Consider the following 19,659-nt stretch of genomic DNA (forward strand, 5'->3'; position numbering starts at 1 on the left):
TCGAAGTCACGACCAGCTGACTCCACCTGCCACGGGTGTGTCTCCTAATAGCTACAGTCTAATAGGATGAGCCCACCCACCCCCCGCCCCTCTCTACATCATGAGCATATCAATCTGAATGATCAACCAGAACAAATCCCTGGAACAGACGGTTACAAATAGAGGCCTTGCTCGGAATGTTTGTGCAGTTCCCCTTCTTCCAGCATGGCTGCCTGTAACATAGCAACCATTGAAATATAGAGTATAAACAAAAACATAATAATTTGGCGTCTTATTACTTGATCTAGTGACTCACTAAGTCACAGTAATATCATGTTTTTCCAGTTTTCAGCTACTCTACCACTGCACAGAACGTTTTCTTTTGAAAGATACATTTCTTTATTGATCCCCTTGAAAGGTGGTTACTAATGGTTACAGGCAGCCATACTGGAAGAGAACTACGCAAACATTCCATGCAAATGCAACGGAACACCCAAATCAAGAGTTCCAATGTTATTTCCATGGCCTAGGAATGTACAATCAAAATCTGTGAACATGAGCTACTCTCATAAACCCATAAACCAGAGAATCAATACTCAAACGTGTGATGTCATCAAGTATAATGTCTGGAGCTGCTCCATAGACTGATTTTGTGGATGCACAGAAAGTTTGTTTTATTTATTTTGTATATCCAAATGTGCCTTATTCTATAGTAGCATTGTACCTGTATGTTCCAAGTACAAATGTACCTGTATGTTCAGAAAATTCTCCTGGGTGCTCTGTGTCATCTTTACCATCTCTCCCAATTCATTGTCTACAGAGCAGCTCTAGACTCTATACTCGACGACATCACAAGTTTGAGTTTTAGCACTTACGTTTTTGGATTAGGGAGAGTTGTACAGTTTCTCTAATCTAAGCCTGTTTTAGACCACAGGAATAACACGTATGAATCCTGAAAACAGGCGTAGGTCCCCTTCAAGTGATTCTGATGATTAGGCGTATGCAATTCGTCTTTGTCATTCAATGAAAAGTTTTTTCCACAATAATTTCCTCAATATCTCTTTTTCTTTTATTCATGTAGCCTACCTTCAATCCTTGTACAGTTTACATTCAAGAATATCAAAAGGAAATGCCTATGTGTAAATTCCCCGGGTGACCCAAGACACGCAGAAAAATGCACTCTATCGTATACCTCCGTTAAAAATCACACGCCGGCATATATTAAGATATGCAGACATCAAAGACTACAAAGTACAGCTGTGTGTAACATAATACTCCATAACATGTGCATAACATAACATATAAACGCAGGGCCACCGCCACGATATTTACAATTGATCATCATAAAATGTAGTGCTGTTTTAACCATTTACTCTGTGTTTTTTTGTTTGTTTTTACATAATTATTCACATGTACCATCTTTTCACAGGAGAGTAGAGCACAATAGTTCTCAGATGTCCTAGAAACCACACACACGCACACACGCACACACACACACCAGTTGTTGCTTGTAAGCATCCTACATTCTACTCCACCATAAATAAAGAATTACAAAAATATACCTCACATAAAACAGAGCCATAGCATGAAAAGCACTTACAGCCATCATGGAATGATACAAAAAAACATAGCAACCTGTAAGAATGACAGAGGGAGGGAAAGGGGTGAGAGGAATAGAGATGTACCAGGTGTAATGGTGTTTAAAGGAACAGAGATGTACCAGGTGTAAAGGTGTTTAAAGGAACAGATGTACAGGGTGTAAAGGTGTTTAAAGGAACAGATGTACAGGGTGTAAAGGTGTTTGAAGGAACAGAGATGTACAGGGTGTAAAGGGGTTTAAAGAAACAGAGATGTACAGGGTGTAAAGGTGTTTAAAGGAACAGAGATGTACCAGGTGTGAAGGTGTTTAAAGGAACAGAGGTGTACAGGGTGTACTTTTAAGCCTTAAGGTCCCCCATAAATCGATCAATAGATCCACAATTATCATATCATTGGGTATCATTGGAAAGCCACACTCATTGGCTACAACCCTGTGCAAAGATTTTCGAGATCGCCAAATGATTGACGGAGCTAGAGCCCCGGAAGTCGGGGTGGTAATGTGTACTTTTGCATACTTTGGGGCACGCCTCACATATCGGCATGTAACTCGAGAACCGCTGAACGGATTTTGTCACCTGAAAGGGCAATCGACAGGCAACAAATAGGGCTTTAATTCTATCTATATATTGTATTAAAAGAAATGCACACCCGAGCCACTAGAGGTCGGCAATGTGGCATCGCGAATCGTCCTGAGGGCCCACATGTGGGCCCTTGGATGTTAAGAGGTTAATGTTTTTTTTATTAAAAAAAATTGTAGCCAAGAGTAAAGACCATAACCCTATCAAAACAGTAGTCAAAGTGTATATTTTCATTTTTACCGATGTTATATACGATTTATCGGAAATACGAATTTATCGAAAAAATGCTAATTATATCTCTTATATTTATCGTAAAACCGCAAGGAAATGACTAAATCCAGATTCAACCGTGCCATTGGAAAGAGGAGCCTTTTCCCTATCCACAGATGTATGATTTTGCCATAATAAGGGCAAGGTCAAGTTCAAGGTCAAATATGAATTCATAATTAAAATAGATTATCATTTATTACTGGATCTACAAATCCTTCTGTTTAATCATCTTCCCTTTATTCATTTGCTTAGATTTTTTTTACACTTGATCTCAATAAGGTGGTGAATGAGCTCAGTGAGCGACCTCGGTTACGGCACAATTGTAACATGGTGTTATTCACCGGCACAGATGCAAACATAAATCATAATTTATATTCTCCTTTTCTTCATTACAATTTACTCAAGCCTAGTAACAGACACAATATTTCTGACACTGGAAATACATACCCCAGGTCCCTAGATGTTCCTAGATACCAAGAACATGCAAATTGACCTTGCAGAAGTGGAGCAATCTTCCATTTACTTAGGCATGTACCTTTTAGGCGAAATAGGGCTACAGCTTAACAGGTTAAAGGAACAGAGGTGTACAGGGTGTAAAGGTGTTTAAAGGAACAGAGGTGTACAGGGTGTAAAGGTGTTTAAAGGAACAGAGGTGTACAGGGTGTACAGGTGTTTAAAGGAACAGAGGTGTACAGGGTGTAAAGGTGTTTAAAGGAACAGAGGTGTACAGGGTGTAAAGGTGTTTAAAGGAACAGAGGTGTACAGGGTGTAAATGTGTTTAAAGGAACAGAGGTGTACAGGGTGTAAAGGTGTTTAAAGGAACAGGCTGGTGAAATAAGGACAGCAGTGAGTATTGGAATGTTTTTTTTCTTTTGAATTATCTTTTTCCTCCTTCTTTTTCCATTTTTCTCCCCTCCCAATGTTAGTCGTTATGCCAATTCCCAATCCCCTTCCTGGTCGTTGCGCACTCTACCCCCTACCGTCGGTCTGGGAGGGCGGAGACTATCACATGCTTCCTCCGACACATGTGTACCCAGCCCACCACTTCTTTTCACCTGGCAGCGCGGACTCTCACTGAGAGAGTGTAACATGTGGAAGGTCACACTACCTCTCTTAGATCCTTCCCTCGCTGTGCAGGCGCCGCGACCGAACTGTAGGAGTCGCTGTCCACAACAACCCAGACCCACCCACCGGCTTCCCTCCCGCTGACTCTGCCAATCGAGCCAGTATGACGGCCGGCCAAGCCGGAAGCAACGCTGACAGCTGGATTCGATACCAGTGTCTCTTGCGTTGGTGACGAGCATTGTCCGCTGCGCCACCCAGCCAACTTGAGTATTGGAATGTTAAGAGGTTCCAGCGGTTTGAAATGGTTCGGTTCGGCCGGTGAGGGCACATTGCTGGTGAGGGGAGACAGAATGGTGAAGGTTGGTTATGGTTGGGTCAGGCTGGTGAGGGGAGACAGTATGGTGAAGGTTGGTTATGGTTGGGTCTGGCTGGCTGGTGAGGGGAGACAGAATGGTTATGGTTGGTTATGGTTGGGTCTGGCTGGTGAGGGGAGAAAGAATGGTGAAGGTTGGTTATAGTTGGGTCTGGCTGGTGAGGGAGACAGTATGGTGAAGGTTGGTTATGGTAGGGTCGGGCTGGTGAGGGGAGGGCATATTGTCCTGGTTCTTGGCGTGGATTCCCTTTGAAGGCAACCCCCCCTCCCCTTAAAAAAGCAAACATGGAAGTTGTGATGAGATTAGTAAACATCAGTGATATGAAGGATGGGGGGGTTAAAAATACTCTTCAAGTCCATGTTGGATTAGTAGTGTCTATACATTCACAGGTGTATCCCATTTAACTAGGGGGCGAGGAGGGTGGGTGTGTGTGTGTGTGTATGCGTGTGTGTGTATGTGTGTATGTGTTCGAGTGTCTCTGTGTGTGTTGCTGTCTGCCACTCCTCTTGAGGTGTAGTAGAAGACTAGAAATAAAGCTACTTCTTCTTAGCGTTGACACTCTTGCAAACCCAGTTCATACCCTCCTGAAAGAGAAGAGAAAGAGAAGATGCAGAGGTCATTAGAATAGGGGGTAAAAGTTACTTCATGAGTTGCACCTGTTACAATATTCTGTGCTATAATAGAGGCCTTGAGTTTGAGTATTGATTCTCTGGTTTCTGAGAGAGTAGCTCATGTTCACAAATGTTGATTGTACTTTCCTAGGCCATGGAAATAACATATTGGAATTCTTAATTTGTTGTTCCCCTTTAACACTTTGAGTGCCACGGACGCGATTTGTCATTAGTTCATGCTGCCAGTTGAGTGCCAACAACGACATATAGCGTTTGTTTGTCGTATTTTTTTTTATTATCAATTTGAATTCATATTTCATCAATCGAGCCTCACGCTAGTGTTGCAGACTCTCTCTGAGCTCAATTGGGAAAATACCGCCCCCTATCGTCTCTCCCTGTGTAACTGCACCCCATTGGTTTAGACTGATGGGGGGGGGGGTCCAGCCTCCTCATGTTACTTCTCCGGCGAGGCATCTGAAGAGACCGAAGTTGATCGCCAAGCCGGAAAATGCATGGAATACATATTTACAGTACCCAACGCTGAATCAATAAACGCGATCGATATTTGGAATGGCGATCAGGAATTGGAATAATCTTTTTGGATAACATCTGAGGTAAGCAATTTATTTTACCAGTCTTGGGGTAATCGGATCTGTTTTGACCTATATATCAGCGTGTGGCATATGTGTGTGTGTGTGTGCGCGCTGATCAGGAAATGAGAATATATTTTTCAGATTGCTTCTATAGCGTGCATAAGTACACATATACTATCGATAATCTAGTGTTTATTTGAAAACTATTCATAAATAGGGCGAAAAATGACAATGTTTTTTGTGTATGCCAGAATATTCCAGTAAAGGGCGTTTATCACGGAATCTATATATTTTCCTGAAAAACGAGGGCTTTTTCAAAATGCTATAAAACGGAAATGAACCGATTAAAAACCAATCCATCTCGACAATGTTGACTGCAAACAAGTCATTGATAAACAATGGGCAGATTAGACACATAGCCATAATTTTAAATTTAAAACAGATTATGCGTTCACAACGCTATCATTGAAGTGGGTGGTGGCATTCAACAGGGTTTTACCACGTTAACAAGTGGCAACCAAAGTGTTAATAGAAGCCTTGCACAGAATGTTTGTGTAGTTATTTCTTCCAGCATGCCTGCCTGTAACCATTGGTAACCACTTTCAGAAGAAAACGCCTAGTTTCTGTGCAATGGTAGAGTAGGCGAAACAGTGGAAGAGCATGATGTTACTATTCTACTGTGACTTGTTCACAAGCTCCAGTAATAAGACGGCATATATCAACTATTGTCTCTTCATGATATTACTTGTTTTTACTTACTGTTCTAGTGTGACTACTGTAATAGGACGCCAAATTATGTTTTTGTTGATATATTTCTCACATGTCAACACATAGAAACCCTTGTCTCTTCCATTACCATGTACAAAGCAATGGTTGCTAGGTTACAGGCAGCCATGCTGGAAGAAAAGAGAACCACACAAAGATTCCATGCAAGGCCTCTATATCGACTGACAATATGTGAGCCTTGTTTCTGTCCATGTAAAGAGAACTGGTTGGCATGAATGTGCACACATATCACAGAACATGAAATGAAAGAACGTTCCATTTCCAAATCTACATTCTTGAGTAGTCAGTTGGCCGTTTACAGATTGTCATGGAAATCAGTGTTGGTTCGTTGCATGAGACTCAGAAAAAGTTATTGTGTTACCATGGCAAAGATCATGTGTTACCACGGCAACGACAGATCTTTTGGCTGAACATTCCAGTGGCAGTTGTGGTGAACATTCCAACTTCCTGAATCTCAGTGCACTGTCCGCACACATAAAATACAGCACTCCAGTCCCATGACAACATTATCAACATTCTGCAGAGGCCATCTTTAGGCGTACCAGAGGGAATTACCCTGACACACACGTTCTAATCCGTTCGGGTTTTTGAGGCTCATCAGAACCAAGAATTGTGCATGTTATTCCATCTCACCTGAATCCCCTCTCCGGTGAGAGCGGAGCAGGACTGGATCTGCCAGACGCGGTCCCGGATGGTGTGCAGATTGAGACCCTCTGCGATCTCAGAGGCCGGTGCAGCTGTCAGCAGGTCTTGCTTATTGGCAAAGATCAACACTGGCACCCCACTTAGCTTCTCCTCCTCCAACAACTCAGCCAGCTCCTGCAGCATGCACACACAGATTATACACACAGATTATTAACACATTCTGGGCCATTGGAATTAGAATATAAGAACTGTGACCTTGACAACATCATCCTGGAGTTCTGCAACCATGCCCTGATGAAAAACAACCAGCCTGATATGTGGTCTCTCTCTAACATCATCCCAGTGCCTAAGTCCGGAGATCTCTCGAAGCCAGACAACTACCGTGGCATAAGTCTGACATGTGTCATTGCAAAGATGTACAATCGCATGATACTAAACCGGATAAGGAATGCCACCGACCCCCACCTCAGGGAGAACCAAAATGGTTTCCGAGAGAAGAGGACCACTGTGGCCCAGATCTTGGCCTTGAGAAGAATCATCGAGGAGGTGAAGAAGAACAACCTGACAGCGGTACTGTGCTTTATCGACTTCAAAAAGGCTTTTGACTCGATACACAGAGCCGTGATGATGAGGATACTCAAGGCCTACGGAGTCCCTCCCAATCTACTCTGGGCCATAGGGACCATGCACACGGGTACAAGGGCCAAGGTGGTAACCCCAGACGGCAACAGTGAAGAATTTGACATCCTGGCTGGAGTGATGCAAGGAGACACCCTTGCCCCCTTCCTTTTCGTCATAGTCCTTGACTATGCGCTCAGGAAGGCTATCAATGGACGGGAGCAGGAACTTGGTCTCACAATAACCCCAAGGAGATCGAGACGACACCCCGCCATAGTCCTAACAGACCTTGACTACGCGGACGACATCAGCCTGCTCTCTGACCAGGTGGAGCAGGCACAGGAACTCCTGTGCAGAGTGGAGACGGAGTGCGCCAAGGTTGGCCTTAGGCTAAATGCCAAGAAAACCGAGGTCATAATGTATAACATCCTCCCGGATCATCCACCTCTAAGGACAACAGGAGGCTCTGCTCTAAAGGAAGTCAGTGATTTCAAGTACCTGGGCTCGTGGGTCAACTCGTCCGAGCAATACCTTAAAGTGAGGAAGGCACTTGCGTGGAGGGGCTCTGAACGGCATGACCAGTGTGTGGAAATCCAACCTCCTCTGTCAAATCAAGCTCAACTTCTTTCATGCAACAGTTGAGTCTGTCCTTTTGTATGGCAGTGAATGCTGGACCTTGAAGCCCACCCTGCAGAAGTCCTTGGATGGGTGCTACACCAGAATGATGCGTGTGGTGCTCAACATCAACAGGGATGAGCATGTCACTAATGCAAACTTGTATGGGGGGGGTGCTAAAGGTGAGCGATAAAGTGGCAGTCAGGAGAATGAGGCTGGCAGGTCACTGCCAGAGACACCATGAGATGCCAACCAGCAAACTTGTGCTGTGGGAACCAACACACAGGCATCGATCACGAGGACGTCCCACATTAACCTACGTGGACGTACTCAGGAGAGATGCGGGAACAGAAAGCACCGGCGAGCTAGCCAGATGCATAGAGGATCGGGATGACTGGAAGCACCGAATGGAGGGCCCGTCCGAGGACGACCTAGATAGATGAGGCCAGCTTGAGGCCAGCTTTTCATTACAAGGTTTCACTGTGTGTGAGGTTGTTTGTATAGCTAAATCTATATTTTATATTATTGCTGTGTCCATTGTCATTGTCAATTGACAGTATAAACCTTCCCTTCAATATGCCATAAAGAAAAAAAATGTCATCAATATGTTCCCGTTTTATAGTGTTGTGAATATGAACTATATACCGAAATGGTCTGGGGTAATTCCTTCAAAGCTAGTTATAGGGCGCTAAGCTAATAACGTTAAATCGATTGGCATTTCGGCCCTACACAAGCTAGAGTTAAAAATCGAAATGCATATGATCGGTATCATGTTCCACCATGAATGCATGAAAGGGGGTGGCGGGGGAAGTCGTTTCTGATTATTGATTACCAATAACGGCATTCGTTATTGCAACATCATTTCACAGGTCTCCCTAAAAAAACCACAGAGAGGCTTCAGCTAATCCAAAACTCTGCAGCCCGACTGCTAACTAGAACCAAAAGGAGAGAGCACATTAGTCCAGTCTTAGCTGCTTTACACTGGCTTCCTGTAACATTTAGAATTGACTTTAAGGTCCTTCTCCTTACATACAAAGCTCTAAATGGACAGGGACCTAGCTACATCGCCAACACTCTAATAAATTACACACCAGCGAGAACACTGCGATCATCAGCTGCTGGACTACTAGAGGCTCCCAGAAGCAGTCAAAAGAGGATCGGTAATGCAGCCTTTATCAACTATGCCCCAAAACTATGGAACAAACTACCCCAAAACATCAGGGAAGCCAACTCGCTAGACATCTTTGAGCGCCACGCCTGGTTTTCCTTTTTACCGGCTGAATGCCACCATCGGCGCCAATGTTAACGTTAATATCGCCTAATCTATGTTTTAAATTATTAAATGTGTCTAATCTGCCCATCGCATTATCAAAGACTATTTTCCAGTCAGTGCTGTCAAGGCAGATTGTTTTTTTATCGCGTCGTTTCCGTTTCAGAGCAGTTAGAAAAGCCCCCGTTTTGATATAAAAAAAACAGCTCATTCTGGAGCATTCTATGAAAATCGTCTTTTAGTGGAATATTCCACAACGTTGATATTCGTCAGCCTTTTTATGAATCGTTTTCAAATAAACGCTAGATGATCAATATTATACGTGCACGCAAGCACATTACGGCCGCGCACGGATAATCGCCTCGTTGATTTCCTCTCTGACTTTTACAGTGAAACCGAAAGAAGACATTTCACAAAACAGCCTATATCTTCATCAAACTTACTCTGATTATCCTAACACTGATAACATAGAGTCCTTACCTGACATCAGATGGTATCCAACTGGTATATTCCAATTCCTGATCACCATTCGAAAAAATCGATACGTGTATGGATCCAACGCGATACTGTAGAACTCCATGATGAGCGGGGATCTGAGGTTCCAGAATGAACTGTGGTAATTCCCCGGCTGGATCAGTGGACTGGAAAATGTGGAGTACCGGATTTTTTTCCCCATTCATTTTCATTGAGTCCATTCCAAAATCACTTATGTCATCTGGGAGACGACAGGGGGCGCTTTTTTCCACAGTGATCGCCGGCGCCGCTCGGCTATACTCGGGTAGGCTCGGGTGATGCAATAATTTTTCAGATCGCAAAAAAAAAAAAAAAAATCTCGTGAGTGGCTTTCAACCACCTATAAAAAAACACGAGAAATCTCGTGAGTGGCACGGAAAGAGTTAAAAGACAGCTTAAAACCTATCTCTTTGCTCAGGCATTTCACTGATAGATATCTGCTACCACCTAGTGGCAAGAGGAAACATCAGGGATATCCTGACACAACTTGTATTTACCTGCACTATTCTTACCCTGCCTACTCTTATACACTGCCTATCAAATTCATGTGTCGGTTATTGCACTTTTTACTTCTTACTGATGACTATTTTAAACTGAATCATTTTAAACTATTTTTATTATTTGCTAGATCCAAATGTGAAACACTGTGATTATTTGTATTACTGAATAGAGAGCCTATTAGGATGCTAGATCCTAATGTGAAACACTGTGATTTGCCATACCTTGCTATGCTCGCTCATGCCTGTATTTTTTTTATGTCCGTTCTATTTTATAATTTTTTGACTATTTTTAAACTGAATCATTTTAAACTATTTTTACTATTTGTGTTACTGAAAACTGTAAGCGGAGAGCCTATTGGGATGCTAGATCCTAATGTGAAACACTGTGATTCTACCTGTCTATCTTTTTATGCTCGCTTATGCCTGTATTTTTTACTGTTGTGAAGCACTTTGAACTGCAACCTCTGTATGAAAAGTGCTATACAAATAAAGTTATTATTATTATTATTATCATACGCTGACCGGGTGGATGGCTATGAGAACAAGGCCCGATCAGACTGAAATTGACGTCAAATCGCTCTTACCTGTGGCCGGTTGGATTCCAAAAATAATTTCCCAGTTATTTGATCGCCATCTGGTAGATCGATATGTCCATTGGCTGATGCTATATTCCTTTACTGCATACTGAATTCGGCGTCGCAAAACGTATTCCAGGCGATCTGGTGAAGCCATAGCTTTAGGCTAACAGAAAAGCTAACCCGGAGCGAAAAAAAAGTGACACCCGGTCTGCAACAGGGGAAACTGCATTCTCGAGACAGCGCGAGGGTGGCGGAGAGGAGGAGCCTTGCTAAGCTCCAGGCCATCAGGGAAAACCCCACCCACCCACTATACACAGACTTGGCTGACAGGAGGAGCATGTTCAGTGCTAGGCTCACTCTACCAAAATGCAGCACTGAACGGCACAGGAAGTCCTTCATTCCAACAGCCATCAGACTATACAATGCATCACTGTGCCTCACTGCATCACTGAGCACAGAGCGGCAGCTCCATAGTGGCAGGAGGCCGCGACTAGCGGCCTCCAGGCTCCACAACAGGGGGCAGCGACAGCTGCCAGACATTGACCTGGGACTAATAGGAACTCAAGGAGGACAATAACACTACCTGATGCATACTGCACCTTATGTGACTGTGGATATATATATTTCAGTTAGTTAGATAGTTAATTATATTGGGCGGCTACGTGGCGTAGTGGGCAAGGCGCTCGCCACGATTGTGGAGACGCTGGGCTCGCCTGTTCGAGCCCAGCACTCCACATTGCTTTCAGTTTAGCTGGTCGTTCATACTAATACACATTGGCCGTATTAGGGGGTGGGAAACTGATGGGTGGGGATCGGGCGTTGTGGACAGCGACTCCTACAGGTCGGTTGGTGCGCCTGCGCAGTAGAATCAGGAAGTGTCGGGGGCAGCGTGAGCCTCCCACGCGTTACTCCTCGCCACTGAGAGATCGACCTGCGCAGGTGAAAAGATGCGACTGCTGTTACCTCAAGTACCGGAGGGGACTTGTGCTATGTATGACTTAGTCCACATTGCAGCCGGCTTGTGGGAGGCAAGAAACAGCGTTCGTGACAGGGGAGGGTTGAATTGGATGATACGAAATTGGGATGAGAGAAAAATATAGAAAATGGGAGAAAAAGTGGATACAAAAAAAAGATAGTTAATTATATTGACCAATTTGTTTACACTGCTGTGTTGTTTTTTTACTACCTGTACCCCCCCCCCCTTCCTCAGTATATTTTTACTGTATATTTTATTTCATTTTTATTCTATTTTACTCTACTCTTATCCTAGGCAACTTGATTTGATTTGTGTTATTATTCTAATTCGTGACCCGTCCTGTCTAAATGTTTAAATGTTGAGCGATTTGCAGTGTCAAATTTCCCACGGGATAATAAAAGTATTTCTATTCTATTCTATTCTATTCTATTTTATACAACGGCATGCAAATTTCTCGATTCTGATTGGCTGAAACAGTCATTTTACACGTATGTATTCTTCACAATTCCACGCTCCTGGTCCCAGGACCCGCCCACAACCGAATTACAATCACTCCGCCGAAAAAACAAGATGGCGGACAATAGTCTTTAACAAATGGATATGTTGATAGCGTCATAACGACTAAATATAAACAGATTCTGTCACGGCGAATGTCTTAGTTCTTTAAACAATGTTGGATGATGTAATTGATGGGTCATGAGTCATTGTAGAACAAAATAAAAATCGCGCGAATTGATTGATTGATTGATTGAAAAAAAAGATTATTTTTATTTTCTTTCTTCCCCTTCCTTGCCAGAGCTCACTCTCTCACACTGTTTGGCTTCCAGACACACTCACTCGGTCACATACACACACACACACACACACACACACACACACTGTCTTAGTTGCTTAAACAATGTTGGATGATGTAATTGATGGGTCATGAGTCATTGTAGAACAAAATAAAAATCGCGCAAATTGATTGATTTTTGTATTTTTTACCTACTTTCAATAGAAGCATCTAAGAATGAAGTTCTATAGAAAGTAGGTCTGCATCCCCTTAACAATTGTATGTATTGAGCCGTACTGTATTGTACCCATTCTGCATCTGGTAATACATTTTTCAATCAATCAATCATTCCAATAACAACCACTAACTTCATAATTAAAAACTAAAGAAAAGTTGGATGTGTTAGTTGGTTGGATGTCTTAGTTGAAAGGCAGTTGGATGTGTTAGTTGGTTGGATGTCTTAGTTGAAAGACAGTTGGACTTCCTGACGGGCAGACCCCAGGTGGTGAGAGCAGGCAACTGCACCTCCTCATCCATCACCCTCAACATAGGGGCCCCCCAGGGCTGTGTTCTGAGTCCCCTCCTCTACTCCCTGTACACACAGGACTGTGTGGCTCAGCGGAGTAACAACACAATCATCAAATTTGCTGACGACACAGTAGTGGTGGGCCTGATCTCTGCAAACAACGAGAGGGCCTACCTGGAAGAGGTCAAGGTCCTGGCGGGATGGTGCCAGGAGAACAGCCTCTCCCTGAACGTCAGCAAAACAAAGGAGATGATTGTAGACTTTAGGAGGTCGGGGGTCAAGGACTACAGCCCCCTCAGCATCGACGGGGCACCGGTTGAGAGAGTGAACAGTTTTAAGTACCTCGGAGCCCACATATCCGAGGACTTGACATGGACCACACACATTGACAGTGTTGTGAAGAAGGCACGACAACGCCTCTACTTCCTCAGGCGCCTAAGGAAGTTCCAAGTCAGTCAGAAGATCCTTAATAACTTCTACTCATGTACAATAGAGAGCATCCTGACTGGCAACATCACCTCCTGGTTTGGGAATAGCACTGCACAAGACCGAAGCAGACTACAAAGAGTGACACGTTCAGCCAAACGCACAATTGGAGGGGGGCTCCCCACCCTCCAGAACATTTACAACAAGTGGTGCAGGGGTAAGGCTAAGAGAATCATCAAGGACTCCAGCCACCCGAACAACTGCCTCTTTGAACTGCTGCGGTCAGGCAAGCGATACCGGAGTCTCAAGGCGAGCACAGAAAGACTCAGAAGAAGCTTCTATCCCCAGGCCATCAGGCTGCTCAACGAACAATAAACACTATACAACAACCATCAAATGCACACAACACACACATCCACACACTCACTTTAAAACACACTGCAGCAGCCACTCTCCACACTTTAGATCACCTAAACACACTTTATATTTATTGATAAAGGATTTGCACTACAACTCGTACACCTTACTGTAAATTGTACCTAAATTGTACCTCATCCCATTTCTGCTTTGCACTATATATAGTATTGTATATTAGTACACTGCATAGTAGGGATGCCCCGATCGATCGGCCACCGATCGTTATCGGCCGATAATCAGTATAAATATGCGATCGGGGAATTCCGATAATTAGTCATATTCGCCGATCGCGGAAACTGATCAAGTGGATATCTCACTCGCTTGTCTCAGACGCACAGGACCTGCAAACTGCTCCTCCTCCCTAGCCCCGCCCGTACCCGTGTAGAGTTTGTAAACACAGAGGAGGCGGACCTCCTCTGCCGAGTCTAGATAGTGCATTCGACCTGAGCTAACGTTAGCTACCTAGCTATCGTTACTGTTTAAACAAAATTACCCAGTCAACTATTCACTTTTAGTAGGCATTGTCTAACGGTATTTAGCCGGCTAGCTACTGATAGCTCCGGATATCAACAAATGCCCCAGGAAGTCTAGTAGCCCATGTTGATATCTCCGTTAGCTTGCGTTAGCTGACGTTAGTTCACGGTTCAAAACGAAATGTCCGATTGAACTAAATAGTTGTCTTAACGTCATCTAGCCGGCTAGCAGTAGCTACAGATAGCTCCTGATATCAATGTCTTATAACATTGATTGAATGCGTATTCGAGCTGAGGGCTTGCTGAATGTGAAATGACCAAAGCATAACGTTACCAAGGCAATAGGGTCCCGCTGCAGCGCCGGAGAATCCTTTTTGGAGCTAGGGCTACTAGAGTACACACAGACAGTGGAGCCATTTGCAGATAGCGAGCATTTTGACTTGTTGCGTGGTGGCGATGTCTCGCAGATAATACAAGTACAAGTCTAATTATATAATATATATATTTTATTAAAAAAAAAAAAAAAAACTTTTTATATAAAATAATTTTTAATTTCTTTTTAATCAAAAACGATCGGTATCGGATCGGTATCGGCCGATATGGCTCACGACGATCGGTGATCGGTATCGGTGGCAAAAAACGTGATCGGGGCATCCCTACTGCATAGTATATTGTATATTATATGGTAACTCAGTTACTTCTATTCTGCATCGAACATTGTACATATGTCTATACTGAACACTGTGACCTCATTTTTTACTTATAATTTACATGCTATACTATTTTATTTCATACTTATCTTGTCTAGCACAGTGTCTGGAGCGTAACAGTAAGAAGCATTTTGTATAAAAGTATTCTGTACTTCTGTATGACAACTATTAAAGAAACTTGAAACTTGGATGTGTTAGTTGGTTGGATGTCTTAGTTGAAAGACAGTTGGATGTGTTAGTTGGTTGGATGTCCTACTGAGCACAGTTAGATGCACTTCCGAGCTGCTTCCACATGGAGGCAACTTCTCTTTTTTGGGAACAACTTTTTCTGGCGGATGGTTTTTTCAATAAATCTTCAATTAATGTGTGTTTATTGTATAGCAATAAGGTTGGATGAATGTGGCAGTTGTATAAAAGCATTACACCACTTGCAGTCGTGGTTTGTGAAAAATAAACCATGCCTAGGGGGGTCTAACGACCCTAACGACCACCCCTAGGCATGGTTTATTTTTCACAAACCACTCCTGCGCGTGATGTAATGCTTAAATATACAAGAGGGAGTGCAATACTGTTACAGGCAGTGCTGTAGATCAGCACAGCAGTGGCAAAATCACAAAATAGCAGAACTTTGAGTGTACTTGTTTTGTTTTTTTTGCTGCAGGTATAAGATAGAAAATATAGCAGTAAACAAACAGTGTTGCTAGTTTATGAAATGCATTAATGTTGTGGTGGTTGGTACAATGTTATCAACAGAATGTAAAAGCTGAGTGACAGAAATAGCCAGTGCAATATCATGAGCTTTCAGCACTTGTCGGAATGTTGCTCAGCCAATCATAATGCGAGGTCAGATCTAACTGTTAGACTAACATTGTCTTCATCCAATAACAACAAGCTGGTGTTCATTACACTAAATGTATGCAGTACACATCAAAAATATCACCAGACAAGGTACAAAAACATATAATAATGACAAAAAAATATATAAATGAATAAATACCTGACCCGTTTCCTCAAATCTCTTTCGGTCTGCACTGTCAATGACGTAAATCTGAAAGAGAAAGACATGCATGCAAGAAACACTGATTTAATAAGTTATGTAAGAAAGTAAGTCATCCTTTATTTACAAAGTACGTGATGCAATTGAGTAACAACGTGCTTCACCAAACACTAAAATAAAAATAAAAACAAAAGTAACAAATAAACAGTTTACAAAAATGAACTATAACATATTAGATAGATTATTTATTTGTTGTCACAGTCTGCCCTGTACACACAAAAACAATTCAGGAACATCAATCCAACACAAAACCATAGCCACAGGGAACACAGTACAAGAACACAAGTCCATTCAATGTTATTGCTAGTTTGTTGAGGTCAGTGGCAGAGAGCACCAAGCTCTTATTGTAGCATGCTTTTTTCCCTTATTTTTTTATTTAACAGATCAGATATCTTAGTTTAAGAAGTGACTCCAAAAGCACAGTCACCTTTTGATTTTAGGTTTGAATCTAGGAACCACCTTGAGGCCTTGGGCAAGGTATCCCCTATGACAGTGATAGTCTTTCAGCCGCTCTAGTAGCTCAGTTTTAAAGCAAGAGCAAAGATATATATATATATATATTGTGGCAGATATCACCCCCCCTCATGGATATGTGAAGGATGAGAGATATTATTGCCACAGAAGGAGTAGAAACAATTAGGTAGCTGATTAGTACTGATAGAACACACCTGTGCATCATTAGTTCACCCACATCTCACATGAACACACCCCAGACACACACACTACAAATACACTAGGTTAGTCAGAGGTAAGTTGAGTGGAGGTGAGGTTGGAGTTGCTGTATTGAGAGAGATTGTTATATTTGGAGTTTTGTGAGGTGAGAGGTAGTGAGAGGAGAGGTAAAGGCAAGAAGGTGTTCATTGTGTACTTACTGTACTGGACCCTAGACTGTCTGAGAAACCCCCTTGTGTAGTGACCCTGGACCGGACGACTACTCTGAGTATTGAACAATCCCTTCTTTTTGTACGAGAGCCCGTTTTGTGTTTTGACCATCGGACTGTATTACGACCATTCTCTTTGCCTATCGAACTGAATTCTGCCCATAATCAATAAATATTCTTATTGATTGATTGATTGATATTGCTCGTGTGGACATTCAAATTTGTTTGTATTTGAACCGTGGCGAGTCTGAACACCACCAGGCTCGTCACAATATATATAATGAAACTAGAAACATGGGGAATCTGTACCATTACATGCAATTCCATGCTAGGCTACTGAGAAAGTGAAGAAATTGTGCTCCAAACATTGGGGGGGGGGGGGGGGGGTCCAATTACAATGGGGTCCTGACCTCTCACTCTAAGATATCTGAATGTATTTGGGCTTATTGAAACCATAAGAATCTCAGCTTTATAACCATATTCAATTCATGCTAGTACCGTGCAGATTTGTAAAAAAAATATATTTTCACTTTGTGTTGCATAAAGTGGATAGCGTACACCCGTAAAGCTGAGCTGTCATTTAAATAAATACCCTGGTTTATAACTGAACCACATAATAACCATAGAGGCACCCCCACACCACACACACACGCCATCATTATGCTCTGGCCCTCAACATAATGTATTTTTCAAAGTGGCCCCCCTACGAATCTAGTTGAGTATCCCTGTCCTACAAGGTGACGCATTGATCCACACACCCACACACACTCTGATGAAAAGGAAAGTAACTGCTGCATGAGGGACCTCAGCAGAGCTTGAGCACCTGGAACCCACTCACCAGCACGTCAGTGTTTTCAAAGTAGTTCCTCCAGTAGGGCCTGATCTTCCTCTGACCACCGATGTCCCACACATTCAACTTAAAACCCTGAGACTGGACGCTCTTTATGTTGAACCCCTGGAGAGAGAAAATAAGATTGACTTTATTATCCCAAAGGAAATTTGTCTTGGACACATACAAAGTGTCAGCTGTTAAAACATACAAAATCACACACAGTACATACACAAACTGTCCACATGTCATGCACACACACTACATGTACGGACTGCCACCAACCAACAAATTGCACACTGCCTGTCTTACAATACACCTGTTGTAGTCATCATAATAGTGTATACAGTATGTGCAGTAGGAGTAAAGTAAAGCAGCCTCATCAACATAGAATCATGGTCATAGTCATCATACTAGTGTACTGTACAAAGTACATACAGTATATGTGCAGTAGGAGTACACACACACGCATCATAGTCATGATACTAGTGTACATATATCTGCAGTATAATACAGTCATCATAATAGTGTACATAATATGCAGTAGGAGTACACACACATCATAATCATCTAATTTACATATGTGCAGAAGGGGTAAAGTAGAGCAGCCTCATCAGTATAGAATCATAGTCATACTAATAATGTACAGTAGGTGTACACACACCATAGTCATCACAATAGTCATATGTGCAGTAAAGTAAAGCAGCCTCATCAAATAGAATCATCATAAAATATACATGTGTCTACAGTCAAGATAAAAAGCAGCGTTATGGTGGTTAGGCTCTGGCTAGCTTGCCAATTAAGAGCTTGAGATGAACATGTGGAAATAACTCCTTAGAGAATGTGTGTGTGTGTGTGTGTCCAACCAACCTGGGTGGGGGTAATATGGCTGATGTCCTCGGACGCTAGTTGTTTGAGTAGGGTGGTCTTCCCACCGTTGTCCAGACCCAGTAGAAGAATTCGAACCTCCTGGTCTGGTGTGCTCTTCAGCTTGCGCAGGATCGACAGCAATCCCTGCAGAAGACAGACAGTCAGAGAAGAAAACAGCAGAGTCGTGCAACAAACATGTCATTATTTGCCAGGGACACGGCTCGGGGATGGGGGCATTGTAGCTGCATGCCACCAAGCTAGAGAGGATGGATGTGGAATGGCATCCTATCCATTCATACCTCGGGTTTCCACTACAGGCCGTGCAAGTGAATCTCCAGACCAGTCCCTGTTTGGCTTGGAGGACGCACAGTCACTCTTTTACAGAAGCAACACAAAAGGATGATGGTTCCTATAGTGATAACTAGCTAGCTAATTTGCAAGTGTAATGCGAAGGCTGGCTGATTTGTTTCAGTAGAGAGCAAGCTAAGTATATCGGGCTAACCATAGCCTGCAAGCTCGCTAACGTGCTAGGCAGCTAACTTTAACTAGCTAGCTAATCTCCCATGACAAATGAACGGAGCAACAAGACAGTCAGCTTTTGCAGTAAGATCTTGCTTTTTCAAAAAGGTGAAATCCCAAAGGAACACAAGTAAGTACAAACATATGCGACTATACATATTCACTTTGATGTTTACTGTGGCGGCTAATTGTTAACGTTAGAATAAATTGAACTCACCATCTTGTTGTTGCTTTATCTCCCCTAGACGCTGCGGAGGGTAACTAGGGGCAATAGGTGATATCTGCAGAGCCGCAAGCCCAATGTCTGGGCGGGGCTTCGGGGCTTGTACTCGGTTTGAGGCGGTCATTCGGGGCTTGTACTCGGTTTTAATGTGCGTGGGCGGCGCGGGGCGTCGGGGCCTGTACCTTGTTTTGCACTACTGCGCATGCTGATGAGGGGCACTATGAAGCCCCGCCCAACAAAACAAGGTACAGGCCCCGACGCCCCGCCCACGCACAGTAAACAGAGTACAAGCCCCGAAGTTTCGCCTCAAACCGAGTACAAGCCCCGAAGCCCCGCCCAGACGTTGGGCTTGCGGCTCTGCAGATATACCTTACTCACTAGGGGGA

General features: G+C 43.2%; 1 protein-coding gene across 1 annotated transcript; it reads right to left on the minus strand.

The window, feature by feature from the left end:
- Nucleotides 1–1,035: 1,035 nt before the first annotated feature.
- On the minus strand, nt 1,036–19,331 carry arl3b (ADP ribosylation factor like GTPase 3b). The gene is made up of 6 exons (XM_084323946.1): nt 19,268–19,331; nt 18,532–18,675; nt 17,671–17,787; nt 15,892–15,942; nt 6,489–6,674; nt 1,036–4,449 (listed from the first exon to the last, which is right to left on the minus strand). The coding sequence occupies exons 1-6, from the start codon at nt 19,268–19,270 to the stop codon at nt 4,402–4,404; spliced, it is 549 nt and encodes a 182-aa protein (XP_084180072.1). The 5' UTR covers nt 19,271–19,331; the 3' UTR covers nt 1,036–4,401.
- Between the last annotated feature and the right edge of the window lie 328 nt (nt 19,332–19,659).

This window comes from Notolepis coatsorum (genome assembly GCF_963971535.1).
Source record: "Notolepis coatsorum genome assembly, chromosome: 10".
Lineage (NCBI taxonomy): Eukaryota > Metazoa > Chordata > Actinopteri > Aulopiformes > Paralepididae > Notolepis > Notolepis coatsorum.

Coding starts and splice junctions, on each gene's coding strand:
- arl3b (XM_084323946.1), bottom strand. Junction 15,943..17,670: donor TTGAAAACACTGACGTGCTG/GTGAGTGGGTTC, acceptor TTTCTCTTTCAG/ATTTACGTCATTGACAGTGC. Junction 4,450..6,488: donor TCACCGGAGAGGGGATTCAG/GTGAGATGGAAT, acceptor CTTCTCTTTCAG/GAGGGTATGAACTGGGTTTG.